Here is a 27,659-nt window from a genome sequence, read left to right as displayed (position 1 = left end):
CACCTCCGAGGGTTCGGAGAGTGCCAGTCAGGCTTCTGAGCCTTCCACTACACCTGTCCCCCAGGCACCAGAGACATCAGTTCAGGACATCCCAGATGATGGACGAGGGGAAGATGCAACAGTTGTCGGCCTTGAGCGGTCAAAGAAGACAGAGGTGTGGGAGGACCGGTTTGTCAGTTTGGATACCTTTTCTAACTTCCGTGAGTGGTTGCCAGTGAGGTCACTCACTATTGAACGACAGTTCCAGTTGAGAGATCTAGAAAAGTACAACCCTGCAGTTTTGAGGCAGTTTCGACAGCGCAAGGGGTGGATGTGGTTCACCCAGAGCGTAGTGGATGCAAAGGAATACCTTGTCCGGGAGTTCTACGCCATTGTGGTGCATATCAAGAAAGGGACAAAGGTGACTAAAGTGAGGAACCTCAAGGTGCGTTTTGACCAGTACACATTAAACACCTATTTGGGGTTTGAGGATGTCGATCCCACAAAGTACTTCGAAATATTTGCACTTAGGGATGCAGCTCCCCCGTGGCTAGCTGAGATTCTAGCAGCTCCTGGGACACCACCACCATGGATCACAACAGGGGTGTTTATTCATAGAAACACTCTGAGTTTTGAGGCAAAGGGGTGGCAAACCTTTGTATGCAACCGACTAGACCCATGCCGAAATGAGACATATTTCGCTCCCGCGAGCAGTTCTAGTAGCTTCCATCATGGTCGGGTACCCGATCAATGTGGGTGCCATGATGTCGGCCAACATCTCCGTGGTCGCCAGGCAAGCTAACACATCCTACCTGTATCCCAACACCATTACAGAGTATCTTATAGATGCGAGGGTGGAGCCGAGAGATTTTGATACGAAGGTGCGGGCGAAGAAGCCCTTCTCATGGTACTCGTTGATGGATGCAGACAACCCTAAGAAAAAGGGTCAGCCATCTACCACCACATGCCAGTCTGATGAGCCATCGATGGTAGATGCATAGGCAATTGACATTCCATCCACTTCTGCCAAGCCTTCAGCTAGTGCAACAGGTATGCCTCCACCTCCAGCCTCAGTGCCTTCAGCAGCCCCTATTACATGTTCTACCTCAGTTTTGAAGCTGATGTTGATGCCTACTGCTCCACTCTCTGCACTCCGAGTCTCCTAGACATTGGTGAGCCTTAGCAACTAGATGTAGACAGCTACTGCAAAGCTGTCTGACATATCCAGTACTATTGCAGCACTGTCCTCCATTCCGACACCTTAGATGCCCCCAACAATGGAAGAAATATTGAAGAAACTCCTGAATAACCAGAACATGATTACGGCTACATAGGTGTAGCATGGGTCAGTGATAGAAGAGCTGGGCAAGGAAGTGAAAAGGATGAGAAAGTCCTAAGCCTCTAATAAGTCAGTGTACAAGCTCCGGAGATAGGTTACCAAGCTTGCAGCAGCCAGAGACATTCCCTTTGACATGCTGATTGACCCACACCATCCAAGCCCATATCCTGCAGCAACTTCAGCACCAGCTGACCAGTCTGAGGAGCCAGACCTTGCTGCTGACACTGTCGAGGCAGTGCGTTAGATGTTCACCAACCCAGTCACTCCCAGAGTTGAGGATGATGAGATCCAGTTAGATGAGACTGAGGTCAGTGATGCTGCGGTGGACACATAGATGGCCAAGGAACCATATGGAGTTTTCTTCACTCTTACCCTTCCTTTACTCATATTTTGTTAAGCATTGGGGATAATGCTTATTTTTATTCGGGGGGAGGGGGGGGGAGGTAAAGTTTATTTGATGTAATTTGATGTTTTTGAGACAATTGGTTTGTAATAACTTGGCAGTATTTTCTCCTTTTCCCTTATTCGGTATATATTCTCTTTTTTCTTCTCTCATTATGTATATATCTTCTCTCATTATATATATTCGTTATGCTTTCGATAGTTTTTGCTTTGTCGCTTCTTTACGTTTGTTTTCTTATTAGTTGGTGTTTAACTAAGTAGCTTCTTCTTGATTTAGTAGCTTCTTTTTATGTTTTAGTAGATAATAATCCTTTTGTTTTCTTAATGCCACGGTTCTTTCCAAAGGTAGTTTTTGTGTGAACTGGGTTACTCTTCCCAACGATGGATGGCGTGACAAGCTTCTTAAGGGATTGAGTCTGTTTTTGGTGTTTAGGTAATAATAGTAATAGTAATGAATAAAAAAACCTAATTAAGTCATGCTCGAAGAGTCAAACATGTTTCACTTGGTACCAACACACTTAACTACGTGCTTATGGTTAGAAACAAGTTTTTGTTTGGAAAGAAATAGCTCTATTTAGTGACTTTGTGACTCTTGTGTTAACTTAGGCAATCATCAAGTGGTTTAATCGAACCATAGTGATTTTCAATCTTGAATGAGGTCGTTGTGGGCCCTCGACTCTATCCTATTTAACAATCTAGTTGCGTGAGGGGTGAGATGTTTTGTTGCTAGTCCAAATACCCGTGCGAATGGTCTAGAACTTGCCCTGAATGTGTTTCAAGGCGAAATCTTAAGTTTTGCTTGGCTTGAGAAGTTATTGTAGGCTTTCCTTGGCTCGTTTGAATTTTTTCATTGCCTACCAATGTTTGTATCCATAGTCAACCCATTTGAGCCTCGAGTCTTTCTCATTTGATAACCATGTTACAAGCCTTTACCCGTTTTGTCGTGACACTCTCTTGGCACCCGAGCTTTCCTTAACACTCTTGTGGGACAATTGGCTAAAAACGTAAGTTTGGGGGAGAGACGAGGAACTTGAAAGAGGTATCAAGGCACAAAAAGAGAAAAGAAATGATGAGAAGGAAATGCAAGAAAAGGAAAGAACAAAAAGAAAAATACAAAAGAAAGTGAATAAGTGGAGGAGTTGAAGGGAGTCAAAGAAAAGTAATGATACAAATCATGGAGAAATCAAAGAGGGAGAAAATGAATGTCATGATCAAGAAAGAGTGATGTTAAGTCTCTCTAGTTCCCCAAGGAAAAGAAAGTGCCTCAAAGAATTGGCAAAGCATGAGCCGAGAATAAAAAATGGAGTGCTTAAGGAAAGGTGAACCCACTCAACCATAGTATATCCAACCTTAGTCCAAAAGCCTTCATTACATCCCCAAAAAGCCCTACGTGATTTCAAGTCTAGTGAGCTTATATTAGTGGTGATCTACATGAGGGGCAAGCCTATGGTACTGAAAGTCGTACTTGCGATATTCTCTTGAGAGAGATGAGTTAACCTTCCGCAAATCTTTGGATTGAGCGCTAAAATTCTTAAGTAAACTAGGCAAACAGAGAGTAGAGGAGGAGGAGTTTGGGATCCACAATGATCTACATGAGAGAGCGAGCTTCCTTAATGAATAAAGTCAACTCTTGATGCTCAAGTGTCACATTAGAACTGTATGTGCATAAAAGTTTACTTGTCGCCTTGTTGATAATATATAAGTAGTATGGGTAATTGCTGGTCCCAACTGATGTGTGAATGGCTCACCTTTGACTGGCTGAAATGACCCTTAACTTGTGGAGGTGGGAACAATTTTGTTTGCTTGAGGACAAGTTGTTCGCAACAAATTTTCGTAGTCCGTAAAATAAACTGCAACAAAAATAATATGAAGAAAAGGAGATTTTATTGATATTTGTGAGTACAATTCTATGTATCCCTTGATTCTCCTCTCTAATATTCTCCGTGATTCGAGGGCTTGAGAAGCGTCTTTCTCGAATGTAGGACGATACAGACCTCCTTGTGATGTATTTAATCGCCAAGAACATCGAGCAACACTTTGTTGTTACGGGTTGATCTCCGGAAAGAACTCCATTGATCACTCCTTTGTTAAAGAACTATGCACTTGATGATTGATCTCTCTGTTTGTGGATACCTTCACCAATTGCGGAATGTTCTTCTCTAACTCTGGATGTCCCTCCTGAGAGTTATGTAACCCCTCTATTTATAGTTGTAGAGGATGGACAGTCCAGCTACATATGAGCTGTCTTGCTTAATTCTGATTGGCCCATGTCATTTTAGCCACTTGGCGACCTGAGGTTGGTTCTTCCTTCTTCTTTTTTACTTGGATTGCCACATCATTTAACACATGGCGCCACCTTATTGGCCTGGAGTTTGACTAGATATGGCATGTGACTTGACACATGGCATGAGTATGGGCCTTAAGATCAAATGGACCTTGGGCTTAAAAATATTAAAATGAACTTATTTAATTTATAAAGTCCAAATTAATTATTCGACCCAAAGTAGTTTAGAATTTAATCCAAATTTTGTATGGACTAAATTCAATAATTTTTACATGTCTACAGATGCCCCCTACTTCAAGCCTTATCGTAATGTAGACTTGTCGAGTCTTGATGACGAGGTTTGAAGTACCAGTGAATAACACAATCCTTTGAATACACCTCTAGTATTTTCTTGAGACTTATTTCAAAGTGTGGTTTGAAGGGATTGACTCTTGATTTCTTGTTATGCTAAATGGATAGATATCCAAAGTCAATATTATATTTTTTGCAATCTGATTTGTCTTACCTGCTTCCAAGCCCAAAATTAATGCACGTTAATACACATTCAAGAATTGTGATAATTTTGATTCCTTAAAGAAATTAAATTTTATCACTTTGGGAAACCTACAGCTCATGCACTTCTAATTAGACTGGGAACGTTGCCCTTAAGAATCTATAAATAGACAAGAATTGGGCCCTCAAAACACATGAGAAGAACAGAGTCACCACGAGGTAGGGGGAAGAAGATCGCAGTCTTTGAAATCTCTAGCCAAGTATCTATTTTGTTTTTGGATAATATATGGTCTTTCTTTGCTTCTTTTTATTTCTTGTTCCCGCCTTAATTTTTGCAACTTACTAACTTTTTTTTTTTTTTAGATTTCTACTACAAAACAATAGCAGGCTACTCATGTATGGATTAGCCATCCTTAACTGCATTTGTTACACAGAGGAGTCGTGCCGCTACCCCAATGATTACAGAGAAGAGTCATGCCGCAGCAAGGATGTATGACGCTAGAGCAGCCCCTAAACTCAATAGAGATCAACTAGAGCACCAAAAAGTTTCGTGCACTAGTGGAAGATGCTCGATTTTGTGATGTAAAGTTGTTCATCTTGTACCATTGGAGACTTCCGTTCAACATCCAAATTGGAGAGGATTAGGCGTACGACACTGCAATTCATCATGATGAATTAAACTGTATGTCACAATGTTCCCCATGTTGATTTGGAAGGTCTACTCGCACTGTATCCGCAAAAACGTCATGTTGTTGGCACCGAGGGATCCAAAATCTTTTCTTATTTTTGTAGGTTTTCAAGAGAGTACAACGGCAACTTGGTACTTACCTTCTTGCGGCTCGACGAGAGACATTTAGAGTAGTCCTAAGTGAGATTAATCGACGAGACATATCCCTACTTTGCAGCCTGTGAGTAAGAACATGGTGCATCTCAGTCTTGCGGCTTGGCAAGAAAAACGGTTTGGAGCTGGAGTGACCGTATTCCATCCTTGGTGGGTGATTACTTGGCATACCTTTGCAAAACTATTCATTCCTTGACGTAGGATCGATGAAATCTCGAGCCGCTTACTTTCAAAGAATCACAACTTGAAAGGCCGAATCCTATAAAAAGAATTCACGGATAAATTCCTTGAGGATTAGCCGGAGTCGACTTTTGAAACTGATATACATGTCTGACATTTCGACTTTACAACAATGTATGTTGTCATTAGAACACACATATCTCAAGCTAGGTACGTCCAAATCACTAACCGTATGTGCCACTGGAAAGAAAAACCAGAGACAAGAAATTTTTCAAAATATCATGGAAGGATTCCTAGTAGATTAGCCGCAACAATATTTTGAAATTGATCTAGACGTCCACCTTGCTGCTTTTCAGCTTTGCGCGCTCCAGTGGAAAAATTCATATCTCAAGATATGAATCTCCAAATTGTAATCCGTTTGCGCTGTTAGAAAGTAAACTCATAGAGAGTCATCACATATGAATTTCATGATAGAACTCGTTTTGGGATAGAAACAAAAAATTCTCAAATTGCGAACTAGCTGCAGTAAACCTTTAGATTCGTGTAGTTCCGGCAAAAACAAAGTCGTATCTTGAGCTAGGAGCCTCTGAATCACAAACGGTTTGCGTTGTTGGAAATTAGACATCCAAAATATACAAAATATAAAATGTTAGGGGTAGAACATCTTCCAGATGGACCGCAGTAGTTTTTCAAAGTTGATCCCGTCGTTCGTTGAGCTTGCTTTGCAGCTCTATGCTCTCTGAGTCGTCCTACGAATGTTTTTTCTTCTTCTTCAAATTGACTCTACAGTATTGCGTGTATGAAATTTAGCTATCAGGCTTCACAAATCTTATTTATTTATTTATTTATTTATTTTTTTCAGACTCGCAAAGAAGCTCAAAGGGCCCAGATATCAGACTAAGGTGTCATACAAGATGCGGAGTCACCCCTTTACTAACTTTTGCACTGATTTATTGATAGTCTTGAAGTTCATCAATGGCGTCTCCCATGGTGATTAAAGGTTTTTCAAGAGATAAGACTTCTCATATATGGGACCTTCAGCCAACAATCGAGAATGGCATCAAATGTGGAGACGTCATACGGACTTGGAAAAGCATTTAAGACGCGTCAGCAACAAAGCCTAGTTTGCGATCATCTTCATGATTTAGGATTTTGTATAGAAATATGTATAGTTCCTTTCATCTCTACATTTTTGGATGTATCAACTTATGTACTATTGAAGCAATAGAATATCTTTTACACTTCAACGCAAATCGTCTTCTTTTTCATATTTATATATGCCTCTCTACTTGAAAGAGTTAATGTGATGATCCCATAAGCCAAACCTTTTTTTAAACTCATGCGACTGAACTTAGAATGGGATTCTAAGCTGCCTACGTACCTCGGTGAAGAGGATCAAGTTATAACGTAGTTCAGAGGGATGCGTTTTTTTTTGTTTTTTTTATGTCCTAATTTTTTGCCTAGGCTCCCTCTCGTGAGGTTTTCAAGCTAGCGGGCGTTTTCTTTTTGGCCGTACAGAGTTTAGACTCATGCAAGCCAGGAGTGTAGCAATATGCAGTTTAGGCTCATGCATCAAGGAGTATCATGACTTGCGGTTTAGGCTCGTACGTTGAGGAGCGTAGCTGAATTTCATGGGAAGTAATGCTTCAGAAATTTGCTATTGATTGGACAAACTCTGAGACCATCCTTATCAACAATTTTGTATGCGCCACTTGAATAGACTTCCTTCACAACATATGGCCCATCCCATTTTGAGGTAAACTTGTCGCCTATGCATCTATTGAGGATTATGGGTCATCGAATAGCTAGGACCAAGTCTCCCACTTGGAATGATCGTGGCCGCACTTTCTTGTTGAAGGCTCTAACTAGTCGAGCTTGATAGCACTCCAATTTTTGTTGCGCTTCCAATCTTTTCTCATCCAATACCTCTAACACTGCTAGGCGAAGTTGAGCATTCTCTTCGGACGTGAGTCCTTCTTGGATTGCAATCCGTAATGGTGAAATTTGTCGCTCCAATGGAAGGACTGCTTCTACACCATACACCAAAGAGTAAGGAGTTGCTTGTGTAGCAGTTCTGAAGGTTGTTCGGTATGCCCACAAAGCTTCACCAATTTTCTCATGCTAGTCTCTCTTGTTCTTTGCAACAACTTTCTTCAAAAGGTTACCAAGTGTCTTGTTAAAAGCTTCAGCAAGGCCATTGGCGGGTGCATTATACATTGAAGACTTATGTTGCTTGAAACCAAATTTCTTGCATAGACTCCTCACGAGCTTGTTGTCAAATGGCGTTCCATTATCCGTGATTATGTATCTTGGTATGCCGTACCTAAAAATTATGTTCGACTTGATAAAATCGGCAACAATTTCCTTTTTTACTTCCTTGAGTGGAACAACTTCAGCCCATCTAGAGAAGTAGTCTGTGGCAGCCAATATGTACATCTGTCCTTTTGATGACTTTGGAAGTGGTCCAACAACGTCAAGTCCCCATGCATCAAAAGGCCATGAAGCTACAGTCGAATGAAGAGGCTATGGAGGTTAGTGTATATAGTTGGCGTGGAATTGACACACTTGACATCTTTTGGCATGTTCCATGCAATCCTTCACTATTGTCGGCCAATAGTAGCCCGTCCTCTTGATGCAAAAATGGAGCTTAGGACCGGATTGGTGTGCTCCACATGAGCCATAATGTACTTCCTCCATCTCTTGGTGGGCTTCTTCTTTGTCAAGACATCGCAAGAATAGTCCTTCAAAAGAGCAGCGAAATAATGTCCCCTTGTAGAAGATGAATCTTGATGCCCTTTGCTTGATGTCTGTTCTTTGTCGCGGATCCTCGGGTAACTTTCCATGTTCAAGGTACTCTATCAATGGTTGCCTCCAATCCTCTTCTTCAATCACCACAATGGACGTATGATGACTTTCGTTGATTTGAAGATCAAGAAGTCTAGGAATGACCCATCGATGACACATATGTACCTTTGTTGACTCATTCTCTCCAAGTGCCATCATCGTGGCCAAGTTAGCCAAAGCATCAGCCATGCGATTTTCTTCTCTTGGGACATGGTTTAAGAACACTTGGTCGAATCTTTCGAGTAAACAAGAAGCATATTGGTGGTATGGCAAAAGATCTTCCTTCTTTACATCGTAAATCCCTAAAAGTTGGTTGATAATCAACTTAGAGTCGCCGTATATCTCCAACTATAGAATCTTCATGTCTAATGCCATTTCAAGACCGATGATCAAAGCTTGGTACTCTGCAGCATTGTTGGAGCATGTTTCACCTAAAACAAAGGAGAATGGCAAGATTTGTCTATCTGGAGAGACCAACACAACACCTTCCCCCGCACCGTTCTGACGTACGGATCCATCAAAGAACATTGTCCATAGTGGCAATTCTTCAACGAACAAAACGTCTTCATTTGGAAACTCATCAGAAAGCTCCCATTATGCCGGAAGAGGGTGATCAGCTAGAAAATCGGCGAGTGCTTGTCCTTTCACATGCTTTTGAGGTGTGTATGTGATCTCATATTGGTTAAACAATATGGATCATCTTGCTAGGCATCCAGAAAGAACTGGTCGAGTCATTACAAACTTTACAGGATCTGCTCGAGAGATGAGTTTGATAGTGTATGCTTTAAAATAATGCCTTAGTTTCTTTATTGCATAAAGTAACGGTAAGCATATTTTCTCAACAGGCATGTAGTTCAACTCAACTCCTATCAGAGTTCGACTGAGGTAGTACAAGGTTTGTTCCTTTCCTTCATCATTCTCTTGAGCAAGTAGTTCCCCAAGTGAGCGTTCTTGTGCCGCAATGTAGAGTATCAATGGCTTGCCAAGCATTGGTGCCCCTAACACAAGTGGATTCAGCAAGTATCATTTGATGCTTTCAAAAGCATTTTGACATGACAGATCCCAATGAAAAGGGATATCATTCCTCAATAGATGATTGAAAGGTTGACATCGTTCATCCAGATTAGAGATGAACCTCCGGATGAATGCGAAGTTTCCCTGTAGACTTCGAAGCTCCCTCAAGTTCTTTGGCTCGGGCATTTTCTGAATGGCGTCAATCTTTGCGGGATCAACTTCAATTCCATGATGAAGCACAATGGAGCCAAGAAACTTTCCTAAGGTAACTCCAAATGCACACTTGAGTGGATTCATCTTTAGGTCGAATTTTCTTAACCTTTCAAAAACAATTTGAAGGTCTTCAAGGTGGTAACGCCTACTCATCGTCTTCACCACTAACTCATCAACGTATCATTCAACCCTCTGATGAAGTATGTCGTCAAAGATGTTTTGCATCGCACGTTGGTAGGTGGCACCAGCATTCTTCAGACCGAAGGGCATCACTTTGTAGCAGTATATCCCTTTTGGAGTTCGAAAAGCAGTTCACTCTTCATCTTTTGGAGACATTCTGATTTGATTATATCCGGAAGACCCATCCATGAATGACATAGCTTCATGCCCTGTTGTAGCATCAACCATGAGTTCAATAACTGGTAGCGAAAAGTCATCTTTCGGACATGCCTTGTTTAGGTCTCGAAAGTTAACACAAACACGTATTTGACCATTCTTCTTCTTGACAGGTGCAATATTCGATATCCATGATGAGTACTTCACCTCTCAAATAAATCCCGCCTCGATGAGCTTATTGACTTCGAATTTAATTTATGGTACTAGCTCGGGTCGAAATATGCGTTGTGACTGCTTCACAGGGTGTGCTCTACTAAGACCGGGCATTTCTTTATACGACCAAGCGAAGACATCTTTGTACTCGTTCAATAACTTGGAGTATTCCTCCTCCTCCTAAGGCGTAAGAAGCGCACCAATGAAGGTGGGGCATGGATCCTCCAGAGTGCCTAAATTGAGTTCCTTAAGCTCATCCACAGTTGATTGACTGCCATCTTCTAGTTGAGGGGGAGCCTCGTGGACTTCATCATCAACGTCAAGGTATGGGCTATCTTCCACAATTATGTGATAGGATGTTTCCACAAAGTCTGACTTTTCTCTTCGACTTCCTTGGATGGTCGGCCTGGCTTCTTTCTCTTTCTCTTTCTCTACTTCTTTACGAGGCTGGCAAGTGTAAACAATGGTTCTCCTTTGCACCTTCAGTGGACCATCTGTGAATATTGACAAAATAGACTTCATCTTCATACATGATGGGAAAGCACTACAGATTTCTTTGTCAGCAACAACTTCAAAATGATCCCGCTCCTCATGGACTTGCTCCTTATGTTTTGATTGTATCTTTCTAGATGATGACTTCCTTGTAGTTCCCAAGCGACAAAAGATGGAGGTCTTTGAGGTAGTGGAAACTTCTTTTAGATGTTTGGAAGATACACGTTCACCTTTGTGACTTAGCCTTTCAAACACCGAGACCGGAGGCGTTGATCCTCCAATGCGATCAAACACTGAAGCCCATTGTTTTATTTTCTTGCCCTTAACTTCCTTCATCTCCTCTACTGAGGTGTGTTGTGATGAAGCTATCTCTTTGCTTCTCTTAGATTAAATTCGAAGAGGCTCTGCCAAACTGAATCCCAACCCAAACTTTGGAGTGGCGGCGTAGTGCCCTTACTTTCTCAACTTCATTTGGGACTCATTGAGCCCATGTATCATTTCACCAGTGACTTCGTCTTTGAGTTCTCCTAGTCTTGATGGATTGGAGAAGACATAACCAGACTTTTCAAGCAGTATGAAGGCCTTAAGATCATAGTGCCCTTTTATTTTATCAGCTTAGAAATTGCTTTTAGTAGACTCACAAGTCACATATGGGATTTGTGCAACTAGGACAGTCATATGCTCCTTCAAATGTTGGATATCTTTGTGACTCATTTGCTTCTTTGGAGTACATTCCTGTAGCAAAGGTGGCCCTTTCTTTCGACGCTCACGTGGAACATAGCGAAAAACTAGATGCTCTTTATCAGTATTTGTTTGTATGTCACCTTCAGATGATGATAGCTTAATGGGGACTTCTTCGGTACTCTTCTTAGGCAGCTTGGTGGTAGTCGATTGAGCCTCATTTTCTTCTTCTGACTTGACATCAGCTTCGTCGACTGGTGATGGTTTCTCCACACTCGGTTCACATGAATCTAGGTAGAATTTTGCATCTGCAAAGTATGACTTCGTCTTAGTGAAAGGATTGTTGTCTGCGTCAATTTTGACTATCTCTCCATCCCTTATATACTTCAGACATTGATGCAAAGTAGACGATACCACTCTATTCTCATGAATCCAAGGACGTCCGAGCAGTAAGTTGTATGATGTTTTAGCATCTATGATGTGAATCAAGGTGTTTGACTTCATATCACCAATGGATAGTCCTACGCGGATCATACCTATGGCTCGTTGTCCTCCTTGGTTGAATTCTTGGATTGTTAGGTTACTTTTGGATAGCTTATCGATAGAGATACCAAGCTTTTTTGGCACCATCTTCGGCATGATGTTGATAGCTGAACCATCATCAACAAGTATGCGATTGAGATATTGTTCCCTAATGACCCCCTACAAAGAACAAAGGTCTGTTATGTGGCCTAGATCCCAGCAGCAAGTCATCATATGTGAAGAAAATTATTGCACAACATGTGACAACTTTTCTGTTATCATGATGTTCTTGTGTTTTCATTGGAGCGAGCTCATCGTTTCTTTCCTTTGTTTTGTCAGTACTAGAAACTACATGATTTGCACTAACATGACCTCCATGAAGGAATTTTCAAGGAAAGAATTCATGCAATGTGATGGGCTTTCAGAACATTGGTGATAAAGCATTATTAATCTTCTTGCTAGTAGAAGATTTGATATTTCTCGGTGGTTGTAGCCTATCCGCATTGCTCATCATCGCTCTTGGCTTAGGAATTCGTAGCCTCAAAGCTGCCTGATGTTTTCGCTTCTTGTGAGTGACTTGAATCCAACCTTCATCTTATTTGTCTTTGGAGTAATTGTCTAGCTCTAGTGAACCTTCAAGATTTTTCCTTGGAAGATCAACTTCAACGGGCTCGAAACTTCCAAATTGTAAAAAGGCAGTGCTTGACACGTTCTGCAACCTTGAACACTTCTTTTCCTTGAGCGCGATAGTTGCATGATTTGCTTCTGCTGTTTCATCCATGTCTTTGATGATTTTTCCTTTACTTACAAGAGCCATGATTTTCTCCTTTAGGATGAAGCATTTCTCTATAGGGTGGCTAATGACATGATAAAACTTGAAGTATTTCAGATCGCCAACTTTACCAATTTCTTCAGGACTTTTTGTTTCAGGGAGATCGATGAATTTTTTGGCGAGCAATTCATCGAGGATCATGGGTACGTCTGAATCTGGAAACAGATAAACCTTCGCCTCCAATTCCTTCAAGGTTGGACGACGTTTCTCTTCTTTGGGATATTGACTCGGGGTCTTATCTTCCTTGACCTTTTGCTTAGTCATGACTTTCACAGAAGTTGCTTTCACCGCCATAGATTCTTTGGTTTGGTTCTTTGATGCAACATTTTTCTTGAACTCCTTCTGATCAGCGAATGGAGATGCCTTTCCATGGCTTGGGATTCTTAACTCCATTTCGTGAGCTCGCGTTGCAAGTTCTTCAAAAGTTCGCGGTTTGATCCCTTGTAGGGTGTACAAAAGGCCCTAGTGCATTCCCTGAATGCACATATCCACAACAGATATTTCTGAAAGGCGATCCTTGCAGTCCAAACTTAATGCCCTCTAACAATTGATGTAATCCACCACGGGCTCGTCCTTCCTTTTCTTGGTGCATGTCAACTCTATCATGCTTACAGTTCTTCGGGTACTATAAAAACGAATAAGGAATCCCTTCTCAAGTTGCTCCCAACTATCAATGGACTCAGGCTCCAAGTCAATATACTAGTCAAATGCGTTCCGTGTCAGCGAACGAACAAACTGCTTTACCAAAAGGTCCCCATGCATTCCAGCATTGCTACAAGTCTCGACAAAGTGGGCAATATGTTGCCTTGGGTTTCCTTTGCCATCAAATTGATGCAGCTTTGGTGATTGATAATTGGTTGGCATAGTTAGACAATCAATCCTCTTAGTATAAGGCTTAGAGTAGTATAATTAACTTTGTGATGGTCCGCCATATTGAGCTCTTATGGTGTTTGTTAATATGTCTTGCAATTGTTGGACAAATAACGTCGAAACCGAAGTGGATTGATGTTCCCTCTAAATGCTAAACTTGGCCAGGGATTCCTCAACAACCGTTTTTTGCGAGGTGAATATAGGTGAACGAGGAGGGACCTGGCTTGACTCTCCATATGCATAGGCCTCAAGTTTGTTCATGAGTTGAGCGATTTGAATGTCTTTGTCTTCAATAGATTTCTTCAAGACTTCTATAGTTTGTTCCATCATTGCAAACTCTTCATCCATGTTAGTTTCGTCGGTTATCAAGGCATTGACTTTCGTTGAAACTGGAGAATCTACTTAATCCTCAAATCCACCAAGGTTTGGGGCTGTTTGAGAAAGTTCGTCAAATAGCGAGAATGAGGTATTGCCCCCAGAGATTGCGGCTGTGGGCATCATATGAGATCTTATCTTCTTTGACATCTCCAAGGAGGCAAATTATTCAGATCCATCTAAGCCACTAGCATTGAACTTGCTTCGAGTGATTGGGCCTACATGACTGAGCTCAGCGGATGCGACAGCAGTAGTATCTTTGAATGAAACATCACACTTTGCGGAAGGCTATTGTAGCAGTAGATCTGAAGTTCATAGTTTTCAACTTGCAAGAAGGAGAGATGAAGGGCAGAAAGGGTCCCACCGGGCATGCCAAAATTTATTCGCAACAAATTTTCGTAGATCGAAAAATAAACTGCAACAAAAATAATATGAAGAAAAAGAGATTTTATTGATAAATATTTGTGAGTACAATTCTATGTGTCCCTTGATTCTCCTCTCTAAAATTCTCCGTGATTCGAGGGCTTGAGAAATGTCTTTCATGAATGTAGGACGATGCAGACCTCCTAGTGATGTATTTAATCGCCAAGAACGTCGAGCATCACTTTGCTGTTATGGGTCGATCTCCGGGAAGAACTCCGTTGATCACTCATTTGTTGAAGAACTATGCACTTGATGCTTGATCTCTCTGTTTGTGGATGCCTTCACCAATTAAGGAATGTTCTTCTCCAATTCTGGATGTCCTCCAGAGAGTTATGTAACCCCTCTATTTATAGTTATAGAGGATGGACAGTCCAGCTACATATAAACTCTCTTTCTTGATTCTGATTGGACCATGTCATTTTAGCCACTTGGCGACCTGTGGTTGGTTCTTACTTTTTTTTACTTGGATTGCCACATCATTTAACACGTGGCATCACCTTATTGGCCTGGAGTTTGACTGGATATCCATGTCACTTGACACATAGTATGAGTGTGGGCCTTAAGATGAAATGGACCTTGGGCTTAAAAATATTAAAATGGACTTATTTAATTTGTAAAGTCCAAATTAATTATTCGATCCAAAGTAGTTTAGAATTTAATCCAAATTTTGTATGGACTAAATTCAATAATTTTTACATGTCTACACAAGCAAAAACTTAAGTTTGGGGGAGTTGATAAATGGGGACTTTGAATACTTATTAGTACCTTTTAGCTTTTATTTTAGTCTAAAAGCATTGAATGGTATTCCCGAAACTGATGAAATGTGCAAAATTGCAGGAATGTTGGAAGTTGGACTCCCGAGATGAAATCTGACTCAAAAAGGAGTAATCTAAACACAAGGCAATAAAAGGCATAGAAGCTCACAAAGTGCGGACCGCATAATCCCATATGCGGTGCAAACATTGAAGAAAATCCCAACAGGCTTTCTAGAAAACTGTGGCCCGCACAGGAATTGTGCAGTCGCAAATGACGAGCTGGAGATCAACTTCAGAGGGAGTGCAAATTTCCAAAGTCCAAGTCCCTCAAAATTGTGGACCGCACAAGAATTGTGCGGCCTCAAAAAAAGTGCCTTGCGGTCGCAGAAGTAAAGATGCGGACCGCCGAAACATTGCCTCGTGGCCGCAGTTGAGAATTGTGCGGCCGCAAAATCCCAGCTCCTGCAAGATGAAGAATTGTGCGGCCGCAGAACCTCCCAAAGGGCATTTATGTCCGAAATTTTTAGCCTTGTATAAATAGACAAGTTTCACAAAATTAGGTTAACTTTTGACATCAGCAAGTCCTGTAGCCATTTTTCTTTGCCTCTTTTGGAAGTTTTCTATTTTTTGGAGTATTTTACTATAGAATTTATCATTTTAACTTTATAATATGAGTTTAATTAGTATTTCTTCTTCTATTTCTTCAATTTTAAGCATGAGTAGCTAGATTTTTACTAGGGTTGTGACTCAACCCTAGTGTGTAAACCTTATGGGTATCTAATTTAGTACTTGTTTATAATTTGGTGTTTATTATTTGACCTTGTTTATGCTTTAATTTGTGAAATTAATGGTTGCAAATATTAGTTCATGCCTAATTGACTTAGTCTCTACTTGAGAAAGAGAGACTTAGTCTAGAAAAATGTGGCTAACAAGAAATTGGGTCAATCGAGAGATTGATTAACCCAATTAAAGGGCTCAACCTAGAGATAGTAATAACTAAACTTGAGCTCTTATCAACTATTTTATGAGATACCCATTTGGACTTGAGAAAGCCAAATTGGGCAAAACAACTCCTTGACCAAGAGGTATTGAGTGGGTAATTGAGAGTTCATAGCTATAATACACCCCGATCAACAAAACAAGAATTAAGGTGTATATCCCATTAGGAGAACACCTAGGCGATGGTCATAGTCCTAGACCTTTTTACAAACTTGAAAAACAACAAAAATAATTATCCTAGTCTTATTCCTTTACTTTACAATCTTTAGTTTTAAAATAGAAATAGAAACAACACCAATTTGTGGAAGTGCAAATTAAGATAGTTCAAATTCACGCACTAGATTATATACTCCTAACTCCCATCTAACTCTCTGTGGATTCGATCCCGACTCTTTGTTGGGTTACTATAATTGCAATCGACCGATTCATAGCTTGTATTGAGGTGTGCATTATGCGCGATAGGTCCATTTTTTGGCGCCATTGCCGGGGAGTTAAAAACGGTGTTAGCTATATATTTGAGTGTATTTTTGGAATATCTTCTTTTTCTTCCATGTTACTAACGTGTTGGGAAATTATAGGTGCAACCATGGCAAACAATGAGCTCGAAAATATTGCTTTGGGGGATGTGGACATGGAGTATGATCAAATGGATGAGGTTCCTCTTGAACCTCAAGCCAATAGACGAGGCCGAGTGCCTCATGACAATGTACCCGCTCCAACCCCACCTCTACCACGAGCGACTCCACACCTGGTATTGCCAAATGAAGGATATGCAAGTGCAATAGTCCCTCCCCATATTAGGGCGGGCAACTTTCAAATAACCAAAGCGATGCTCACATTGCTCGAGCAACGGGGGTTCTTCACTGGTGCTCCGGGTCAAAATGCATACAAATATTTGAAGGGGTTCGTGGATACGTGTTGGGGGAGTAAACAAACAAATATCTCCGAGGATGCTTTGAGGCTAAGGCTTTTTTCCTTCTCTCTACGAGGGAAAGCTTTAGATTGGTTGGAACGTTTGCCAAGCCATTTCATTCATACTTGGGATGAAATGGCGGAGAAATTTATTTCTAAGTACTTCTCTCCCGGGCACATGGCTATACTTCGGGATGAAATTCTGGCATTCAAGCAAAAGCCCAATGAACCACTACACGAGATATGGGAATGATATAGAACAATGGTTAAAGAGTGTCCCAACATTGATATGACGGATAAAATAATTCAATAAACTTTCTATCGGGGGATCAAGTAGTAAATCAACTTGTCGGTGGGAACTTCATGACTACGCCTTATGTGGAGGCGTGTGATATTTTGGATGAAATGGCGGACACTTCTTCGGCATGGAAACCCGGAGCTAATGTTCCACAAGGTGATCCCAATGTAATTCACCTTCACAAAGAGTTGCATGGCCATGGGCAAGCCATAGCCGAATTGACCACCACCATGAACCACCTCATTCCGCTCAACTAATTTTCCAAAACTAATCAACAATGCAAGCAAGCCTTCTAAATAATGCAGCAAGTAGCACATAAGTGAACATGATCGTCTAAAAAAGGATACCTGTCTTACACGGACCCGGCCCCTGTGCCGAGTTTCGCTAAATCAAATGCACATGAGGCAATAAAACGATCCTACTAGGGATAACCAGGCATGTGGCTTGTTCTTCTAGGTTTTATAAATCCTAGGGGATGAGTTGTATTTAGACTGGCCATAAAACGAGCGGACAACTCGAGTTGGGAAGGAGTAGCGTACCCAGAGTAATACTTCTCCGGCTTAACTACTGGACCCTTCCCGTTCTTAAACATGGGTGACTAATAATCCTTCACCGGGAGCCCAGGCCCATCGGCTTTATCTCAAAAAAGAATGGGGCGCGTATCCGCGATTCCCAAGGTTATATTCAGAAGACTCAGATGGGGTGCGTGAGAAGACAGTTTATATATACAGTTCAACAATATCAAAGCGGTAAAAATTGGACAAGTAGCACATTAGGCCCAAATAAATCACAGTATATAAAAAAATTAATAAAGCCAAATAAGGTCAATGTACAAGCTCGAATTCTTAAAGTCCCCAGCAGAGTCGCCAGAGCTGTCACACCCCTTTTCTTCCCCCAAAAAATATATGTTATGGATTATTGTGGGTTAAAGAGTTTTTTCAATTAAAGTGACAAACTTGAGTAGGGAATGTTTTATTTACAGAGTCACCACTTGGAATTAATTTTTTGAGTGTTCCAAGTCACCTTTTATTTGAATCCCTAGTCAAAGGAAGGTTTGACTCTATTATTATTGGTCTGCGAAATCAAAGTTCAGGTAAGGAATTCTGTTGACCGGAGAGAAGGTGTAAGGCATTCTCCGAGTCCCGTAGTTCTAGCACGATCGCTTTATTAACTACATTTGGCTTATATTATTTTTGGATAAACTGTGCTTTATTGATTCTCATGTTTGCCTATGTCCTCTTTTATTATTGATGACTTTATTAATCTCAAACTAGGACGAGTATCCTCGACCCCAGCTTATACTAACCAAGACGAGTATCCCCGATCTTAGTTCGTGCATCGTACCCAAAATTGGAGCCTACTCGCAGGTAATTAAATAACAAATTTTTATTTATTTGAAAGAATTGAAAACAAGACGTGTCCTCACGACTTTGCCATTTATTTATGTCTTTATTCCGAAGCGAGTCTATTCTTTGTTAATTAAATTGCTTTGGAGGTTAGATTGTGGAAATATAGTTATTCATCTTTATTGTAAAATAAAATACCTCTTTATAATTTAATGGTGATAAGACAACATAGAGATATTATTGATATTAGACCTTACTTGTAACTTTATTATCCTAATGTTCATGCCTAAAACAAGCAAATTGCCGACAATTTCATGATTTAACTTTAAGGCCATGTAAAGTCGATAAGAAATGGCAATTAAAAAAAAACATGTATTCTAAAAAAAAACTACGGCCAAGAGCCCTTTTAAATTTTAATACCTCAATTAATTCTTTCATTAAACTATGTTTTGAATTACTACACCATGTAACACACCAACGACCCAAATAACAGATGTAATCACATGACAACAAAATTATTAAAAAAAAAAAACAGTGATATGCCTAAAAAGAAACCTTTTTTGCTCAAATACATAAGCACTGTTCCTCTCTTAAAGCACCATGATGGCTCACTTATTTGATGCCTTGCTAATTTTTGATTTTTTTTTCCAGCATATAAAACTACTCTAAGTTAATAACTTTATGCAAATTCTACAATCAAAATCAAAATGCTAGTTTCCGGTACAGACATCATAAACACCAAACACAACTTATAGATCTAATAACTTGACAAAGAAATAATGAAACTAGAACTATTACATCACATATATTCAATACATGTATCAAATAGTCAAAGGGAGCACAACATATTCATGGCATGAAACAGATTATAGAAGCTCGAATCATCTCATTCTCATTCTCATTCATCATTGGATCGAGAATTATAACATCAATTGAGGGAGTTACCTGAAATGTAGAAACACCAAAATACAGCAGAATGAATGAAATTCCAGCACAAATGACAACCAAAAACAGCAACAACCAGCAGCAAATCGGTAACTTTTGACCCGAAAAACAACCTAGAAAAGACCCTTAAACTTAGTAACTTTTAAAGAAGAAAGATCCCAGCAATCAACTACAACACTCCTATACTTTTGAAAGGTCTTTCTCACAGAGAATTCACTCACAAAAGCTCACTACTTTCAGCTTACTACTAAGTGTTCAAATGCTATTTTTTTACTCTCTAATTATTTGTGTGTTCATTTAGAGTAAAAGATGTTTTCTAAGTGTGATAAAGTGTGTCTAAAGTGAGGAAATGGCAGCCCTTAAGTAGGTCAAGAAAGTCACTTTTGGACAGATTTTGGTTCACCAAAAGTCTGTTGAAAAAGGACTAACTTTGTGTACTAAACACTGTTCAAAGGTTGTCCAAAAGGTGAAAGGACAGCTTGAAAATCTGCTACGTAAGAAGCAAGGAAAAAAATATCATTTCAGCCACCCTAATAGTAAAAAGTAAGCCACTAGTACCCTAGGTCATGATCAAACCCATCTAAACTTCAAATTTTAATAACATCAATACCACCCTATTGATTTTGAACCAAATCAAACTCAAACAACTAAGAATTGACAAAACAGAAACAAAGACTTCAAATGGAACTAAAACTCAAACTAACTAGATTAAAATAAATTAATTTGTACAAACTAAACATAGAACAAATAATTGAATTCACAAACTAATTCTAAAAATAGAACGTGCATCGTTAACAATCGGATGACGACGTACAACAGCTAAACAATCGATTAACTAAGTAAATAATTTAACTAATATACTAAAGATTACGTTTAATCAATAACAGTCTAACAAATAACTAAACTAAATAGATATAACTAATTAAATAAACCTAACTTGAAACTCTAATTAACAACAAACAACCAAAACAAAAAAAATCAAAAATCAGAAACTAACCTAGTAATAATAAAAAAACCTAGAAATTAATTAAAAATATGACAATTATACCTAACGAGCGTGCTTGATACTGTTCGAGTCACGAGAAGACGCGTGAGATGCCAAGAGGCGGTTGTCCTACCCCGATACACAAATTGGCTTTTAGCAAACATCCAAAACAAGTAAGTTTTGGCATCATACTAGAAGGGAACATGAGTCTTTGGGTCGAGTGGGCTAAAAAATGAGGTAGTGGTGGCTTTGGGTGGTCGCTGGCTGGCGGAGGACGAGTTTTGGGGGAAAATTAGTGATCCTGGGTCGTGAAATTGAGTAGAGGAGAGTGGGGGTGTAAAATTTTTCGAGTTTGGGGATGGTGAGCGACGACTAGGGTTTTGGTTAGGCTTAGATTTATAGAGATTGAGAGTGGTTATGGGGATTTGGGGTTAGGATTAGTGTAGAGGATGAAGAGAGGAAGAGAATGGTATAAATTTTATGGTGTTTGGGCGACGGTCACCGCCAGTGGGTAATTTCCGGCGGCGGAGCTGGCAGAGAGGGGAAAGAGAATATAGAGGAAGAAGAAATGGGGAGAGGAGAAGAGAAAATAAGAGGAACACGGGGGCAAAATTTGGGGGTTTAAGGCTTTAAATACCTGGGTGGAGATTGAATACTAGCCGTCGGATTAGATGAGATTGAATGGATGAGATTGAATCTTAGTAAACTAATCAAAATGACGTCGTTTTGAAGTCTTCCAGGCCAAAGCATCTAGACCAGGTCCTGGGGTGCTGGGCCACCAATTTTGGTCCAATGTTTGGGCCAATTTTGGCTTACAAAAGAGAAAAACTACCAGCTATGTCCATTTATAAGTAGCTAATTACAAAAATTGGCTAATTCATAAAATATTACTAATATTAGCCAAATATTACTAGTATTAGCCAGTTAGCTATTTGTAGTGAAAACAAAAACTCAAATGTTTGCTTTTTTTTTTGAGTGGGTGTTATTAGAATAGATTGGGTACATCTTAAGGAGCTTGAATCTTAGTTTTGGGATGATTTGGTGAAGTTTTGAGGTAGTTTGAATTGAAAATTCGAAATAAAAACTGAACATGAAAAAATGATATGTGTATCACACCGCGTATCATTTGTGTATTACATATGTATTATATTGGTATAAATTATGTATCACATGTATACCTGTGTGTGAGATACATGTTTAATACATGTGTCGCAGAAGAATTTTTGAACTCGATTTAATTACGAATTTGATACAAAACCAGTCCAAATCACCTCCAATCTTCCTCAAATTTTGTATATTGACTTATCTATATGTTTTCAATGAATTTCAACTATATCCATTGAATGTTTTTCTTTTTTGCTTAAATTTTTGGAATATTATATTTTATTTTGTATTTCATCACCTTATTTGCTACCTCATCCATGAAATTTCCTTTCTGTCTTGCATCTAGTGTTGCTAATCACGCTTTAAAATATGGAATGAGATTTTTGCATGTGATTCTTTAAGAGAAAGAACCTTATTTATTTAGTTTTTTTAATTTTTATATGTGCTTGGCTAGTTTTGGTAAGTCTATGACTAATGGCTAGAGGTTGGTAAGTTGAGATTTGTTTGGGACATTTGTATAATTTTTCCTAAAAAAGAGGGATTTTTACCTTCTTATACACTATTTGAAACTTTATTACCCTCCCTACTCAAGTTTCAATTTAATTACATATGCATATACAATTTACCAATTATATACACTTTAGGAATTAAATGAGTATCCCTTTATATTAGGAATTGAATAAGGAATCAATTATTTCTCATCCTTATTCCCTCTCCCTCTTGCGCTTTCTCTCTCTCCGTCTCTCTCTGTCTCTCAATCTCTCATTCTCTGTGCTTTCCCCAATTTTTCTTCCTCTCATGTCCTCATTTTTTATCCTTTCATATTGTATATATTTTTAATGGAATTCATCAATGGATTTCAATCGTTTTACTATAGAGTTTTAACTTAGCAATTTTCTTTCATGTTGCACAATTGGTGTTCAAATTGGAATTGTCAATCAATAAATTTTGAAGGTGCTTGACTCTCCACCATTGACAGCTATTAAAAAGCTTTGAAGCTTTGAAGCTTTGAATTAGAATTTGGGTTTTCAAAAATTATTATTTATTTGGATTGGTGTTGTTGCAAACAATTGAGAATATTGTTTAGAGTTTATATCTCAATTTTGAGGGTGTTTGGTGAAGATTACACTTGATTTTGGTTGAATTTCAGATTGAAACTCGAAGAAGAAGAAGAAGAAGAAGAAGAAGAAGAAGAAGAAGAAGAAGAAGAAGAAGAAGAAGAAGAAAACATGACATACAATATACTTACAAAATTATAGTAAAGTTGTAGTATAATTGTATGTAAATTGTATTCTGTTGTACTTATATATTATTTTTATTTGAATGTTATATAAAAGTTGAACAATAGTTGTATAATGTATGAATCGTTGTATAAAATTTGTATTTAAGTTATTAATATAATTTTTTTTACATAAAATTATTGATATGTATCAAAAATTTATTAAGAGAGTAAGTTTTGATTGGAAATTTAGAGAGGAAGAAGCACACACCACAGACAAAATATATACAAATCAGATACAAAATATATATATAAAGACATATTGTATAAATTTTTTATAAAAATTATATTTAAGTTGTATGATATTATAGTTGTATATAATTGGGTAGAAATAATGTATGAAAGTTGTTGATAAGTTATAAATAAGTTATATAATATATAATTAGTTATATAAAATTTATTTTTACTATGTATAAATCAGATACAAAATATACAAAAGACATATTGTATAAAATTTGTATAAAAATTATATTTAAGTTATATTATAAGCGTACAAAATGTGGTCACGGAAAAATATGGCCAAGATAAAGCATCTACATAGATTCCACCAAAAATAAGACTCTTTTGTAGAGTATAAAATTGTTCGTGAAATTGAACAGTACGAATTCATGTTGTTTTGCCTCTTAGACGTGGCATGGATTTGGCAATCCAAAAAGGGAGGAGGATCTCGCCCCTTCCAAAGCTTCTGATAAATTTGGAACGAGTAGAGAAGCAGAAATTAGTTTGTTTATTTCAATTACACATGCTAGTGATGATTTCTGTTTTAATTTATACATTGTCTCAATGGGATTTTCTCGTTCCCAGGTTCGAGTATTAATAGTTCCAGTAAAAAGTCATTTCACATTCAGCTTCAGCTTTGTATCTGATGAGTTTGTTAGAGAAAATCTAAGGAAAATTTTAAAATATGTCGATTATAATATAGTTTTTTAAGGATTAAAAAAAAGACCGAAACAATTAGCAAATAGAAATCCCTAAATATAAGTCCGATCTGTAGAGAAGAGGGGAGAGGGGAGAGAAAAAAGGAAAAGAGTATAACTAAATCCCTTGATTGAAGGCACTAATAATGGATTGAGAGCCTTTTAAGGTGAATTATATATATTTTGTAGCTAAAACGTATTTAGGTCGGGTTAATATAAAAACTTGGACATTTTTCGTAATATGGTTTCAAATAATGTAAAGAAACGAAAAAATCCCTAAAAAAAGACAATACTCATTCCCTAACTCCCTTAACACACTATTTAATTATCTAATTCTAAAATCTACAAATATATACTTAATAAACCTAAACAAATATAACGTAGGAGAAGTAGAAAGAGTAAAAATTAAATATTTACAGTCGTCACGCTCAAGAAAATGGCAAGACGCATATTAATATTCAGGGCATTATGAAACATAATACCTATTTGTACAAATAGTAGAAAATATTTTCAATAGTTACAACTCACAAGACATTAATTACAAATCTAATTAAAATGTGTAATTCTATTGAAGTGCATTCTATGCCGCCTACCGTAGCAATACAAGCTCCGGTACATATATTGTGTATAAATATATTTTTAAAAAGTGAAAAATAAATACAATAAATTTTTTAAAAAAAGATACAATATATTCACTGAATATAATTAAGTTAGGAGTAAATGTGCATTGTTAACTAAAATGAAGTAAGAAAAAATACATAATTGTAACAAATAAATCATTGTATATGACTATGTAATAATTAACAGTTGAAAAATAAATACTTTATTTAAAAGTTATTTTTCATTTTTTCCTTTCCTCACCCACCTAAAGTTGAATGTATGCATGCTCTTTGTCACGTTAACATCATGGGGTAATTAAATAATAACAAATAAAAAGACAACATAAAATCTATGTCTACAATGAATAAAAGTATCAAGTTAATTTAAGGGATTTTTAAGCATTCTATCTTTCAACAAATGACTCCCTATCATTTTATATATTGTTTACCCGAAAAATCGGATAACGTTAGATTTAGATATGATTCTAAGGTTATTTGCTATGAAATGGAAAAATAATGGACAGAAAGACTGAAAAATATTAGAAGAACAAGCACAATGAAATCTTAATCTCCTTGCCCTATTGTAGTCTATCTCCCTTTTTATAGTAGATGGTCACTACTTTATTTGTAACAACCTAAAATAATACATATAGTGGAGAACCCATGATAGTTTGTCTCTCCCTTGATTCTCGCCAATATTCTCTCCCTTGGTGCGGTTGTAACGGCTCTTGTCTGCGAGCTTGGCACTGACTCGAGTTTGGTGCTAGATCGAATCCCCAGTCTTAGTTCGAGCTCGGTTCTGCCTTGGAGCATCGATATTCGGGGTCTGTGTCGGTCGTCATTACCCCGTAGTCTGATTCGGACGCGGGCTCGATAATGATATCGAGTTTTGCGGTTGATTGGTCTTATAGCTCGAAGCTCGACGTCTCTACTTCGGAATTTGTCCGAGCTCGTCATGCGGATACCCTTCGATTGAAACGTCATTGTCTCGACCGATCTTTATGATTGAGAATTGGTTTTGACCGTATACAAATACAAGAAACATGTCATTTGACAAAGTGTTAATGATTGAAATACTTATTTTGAGTGGAAGAGATAATCTCAAAATGATGAAATAAAATTCAAGGAAGAGACAAAATCTCAAAATAATGAAATGATATTCAATAATGAGAAGAAGAGCTGTCAAGAATTATAAATAACAAAATTCTTATCTTGAAAAGACTATCTAACTTAGGTAAGATGACTTTCCTAATATTCTACAACTACTTTTTTATATACACAAATAGTTATTGAGAGAAAGCTCATAAGGTCTTTCAAGTTACTTAATATATATGTATACTGTCAAAACCGATTCTCAGTCATAAAGACCGGTCGAGACAATGACATTTCAATCGAAGGGTATCCGCATGGCGAGCTCGGACGAATTTCGAAGTAGAGACGTCGAGCTTCGAGCTATAAGACCAATCAACCGTAAAACTCGATATCATTATCGAGCCCGCGTCCGAATCGGACTACGGGGTAATGACGATCGACACATGCCCCGAATATCGATGCTCCAAGGCAGAACCGAGCTCGAACTAAGACTGGGATTCGATCTAGCACCAAGCTCGAGTCAGTGCCAAGCTCGCAGACAAGAGTCGTTACAACCGCACCAAGGGAGAGAATCTTGGCGCGAATCAAGGGAGAGACAAACCATCATGGGTTTTTCACTATATGTATTATTTTAGGTTGTTACAAATAAAGTAGTGACCCTCTACTATAAAAAGGGAGATAGACTGCAATATGGCAAGGAGATTAAGATTTCATTGTGCTTGTTCTTCTAATATTTTTCAGTCTTCCCGTGTATCATTTTCCCATTTCTTAGCAAAAAATACTTGTATCGTCATTTTGTATCAAAGAAATTTGCATACCCTTAGAACCATATCTAAATCTAACGTTATCCGATTTTTCGGGTAAACAGTTTGGCGCCCACCGTGGGGCTAAGGGTAACGGTGATTGTTTGATATAAATCTACAGTACACTCCAGCTTACAACTTCGAATCACCCATGGCTCTACCTATCGACCTCGAAGCCGGCCTTCAAGATGAAACCAACAACTTGGTGCCCGGGCCGGAAGGCTACCTGACAACTGCAACGAGGCTCGAATCGAAGAGACCGAAATTCGAGCCGAAGTACAACTGGATATCAATTCGCAAATAGCTCTAAAAGCGAATCAGCGTTCTGAACCGGAGAGGAGCGTTCAGGGCGGTGCTCGATCCATAGTCCGAGACACTTACAACACGGGGGAAATCGGGGTCAGCTTGCGTATGATTTTTGAAATGTTGCAAGCCCAACAAGCAGCGATAGCTCAGTTGCAGAGCCGAACTCATACACAAAGCGGGCCGAACTCCAATCTGCTTCTTCGAGAAGTCACCCCCAGAACGGAACCCGCCGTAGTGAAATCAAACGAGCAGGAATCGGGGATTGCTCCTGAAATTGCTAAATTGCTCGAGGAACTCACAAAGCGAGTCGAAGCCAACGACAAAAAAGTGGAAACATATAACGCTAGGGTCGATCATATTCCGGGGGCTCCGCCAATGATAAAAGGGCTCGATTCGAAAAAATTCATACAAAAGCCTTTTCCCTCGAGCGTGGCCCCAAAACCAATCCCCAAAAACTTCAGTATACCCGAAATTCCCAAATATAACAGTATGACCGATCCTAACGAACATGTCACCTCCTACACATGCGCCATCAAAGGCAACGATTTGGAGGATGATGAAATCGAATCCGTGTTGTTGAAAAAGTTCGGAGAGACCCTCGCAAAAGGAGCGATGATCTGGTATCACAACTTACCACCGAATTCCATTGATTCTTTCGCCATGTTAGCAGACTCGTTCGTAAAAGCACATGCTGGTGCCATAAAGGTTGCAACAAGGAAATCGGACCTCTTCAAAGTAAAGCAAAGGGTAACGAGATGCTGAGGGAATTCGTATCCCGATTTCAAATAAAGCGTATGGACTTGCCACCGGTCACAGACGATTGGGCCGTACAAGCTTTCACCCAAGGACTGAACAGGCTAAGCTCGACAGCGTCACGTCGGCTGAAACAAAATTTGATCGAGTACCCAGCAATAACTTGTGCAGATGTACACAACCGGTACCAATCAAAAATCAGGGTCGAAGATGATCAATTGGGAGCTCCGTATG

General features: G+C 38.9%; 1 protein-coding gene across 1 annotated transcript; it reads right to left on the bottom strand.

The window, feature by feature from the left end:
* Nucleotides 1-925: 925 nt before the first annotated feature.
* On the bottom strand, nucleotides 926-8,889 carry LOC138894321 (uncharacterized). Its single transcript, XM_070179011.1, has 5 exons — nucleotides 8,745-8,889; nucleotides 8,172-8,663; nucleotides 7,683-8,021; nucleotides 1,418-1,542; nucleotides 926-1,141 (listed from the first exon to the last, which is right to left on the bottom strand). Exons 1-5 carry the CDS (start codon nucleotides 8,887-8,889, stop codon nucleotides 926-928), a joined length of 1,317 nt encoding a protein of 438 aa, XP_070035112.1.
* Nucleotides 8,890-27,659: the final 18,770 nt, after the last annotated feature.

The sequence above is a fragment of the Nicotiana tomentosiformis genome, chromosome 6 (genome assembly GCF_000390325.3).
Source record: "Nicotiana tomentosiformis chromosome 6, ASM39032v3, whole genome shotgun sequence".
NCBI lineage: Eukaryota > Viridiplantae > Streptophyta > Magnoliopsida > Solanales > Solanaceae > Nicotiana > Nicotiana tomentosiformis.
Note: the sequence above shows the minus strand (reverse complement) of the source record. Positions and strands in the feature narration are given on the sequence as shown.

Coding starts and splice junctions, on each gene's coding strand:
- LOC138894321 (XM_070179011.1), bottom strand. CDS start 8,889: ATGTTCTTTGATGGATCCGTACGTCAGAACGGTGCGGGGGAAGGTGTT. Junction 8,022..8,171: donor ATGTGGAGCACACCAATCCG/GTCCTAAGCTCC, acceptor ATTCGACTGTAG/CTTCATGGCCTTTTGATGCA. Junction 1,142..1,417: donor CTCTGGCTGCTGCAAGCTTG/GTAACCTATCTC, acceptor ACCAATGTCTAG/GAGACTCGGAGTGCAGAGAG.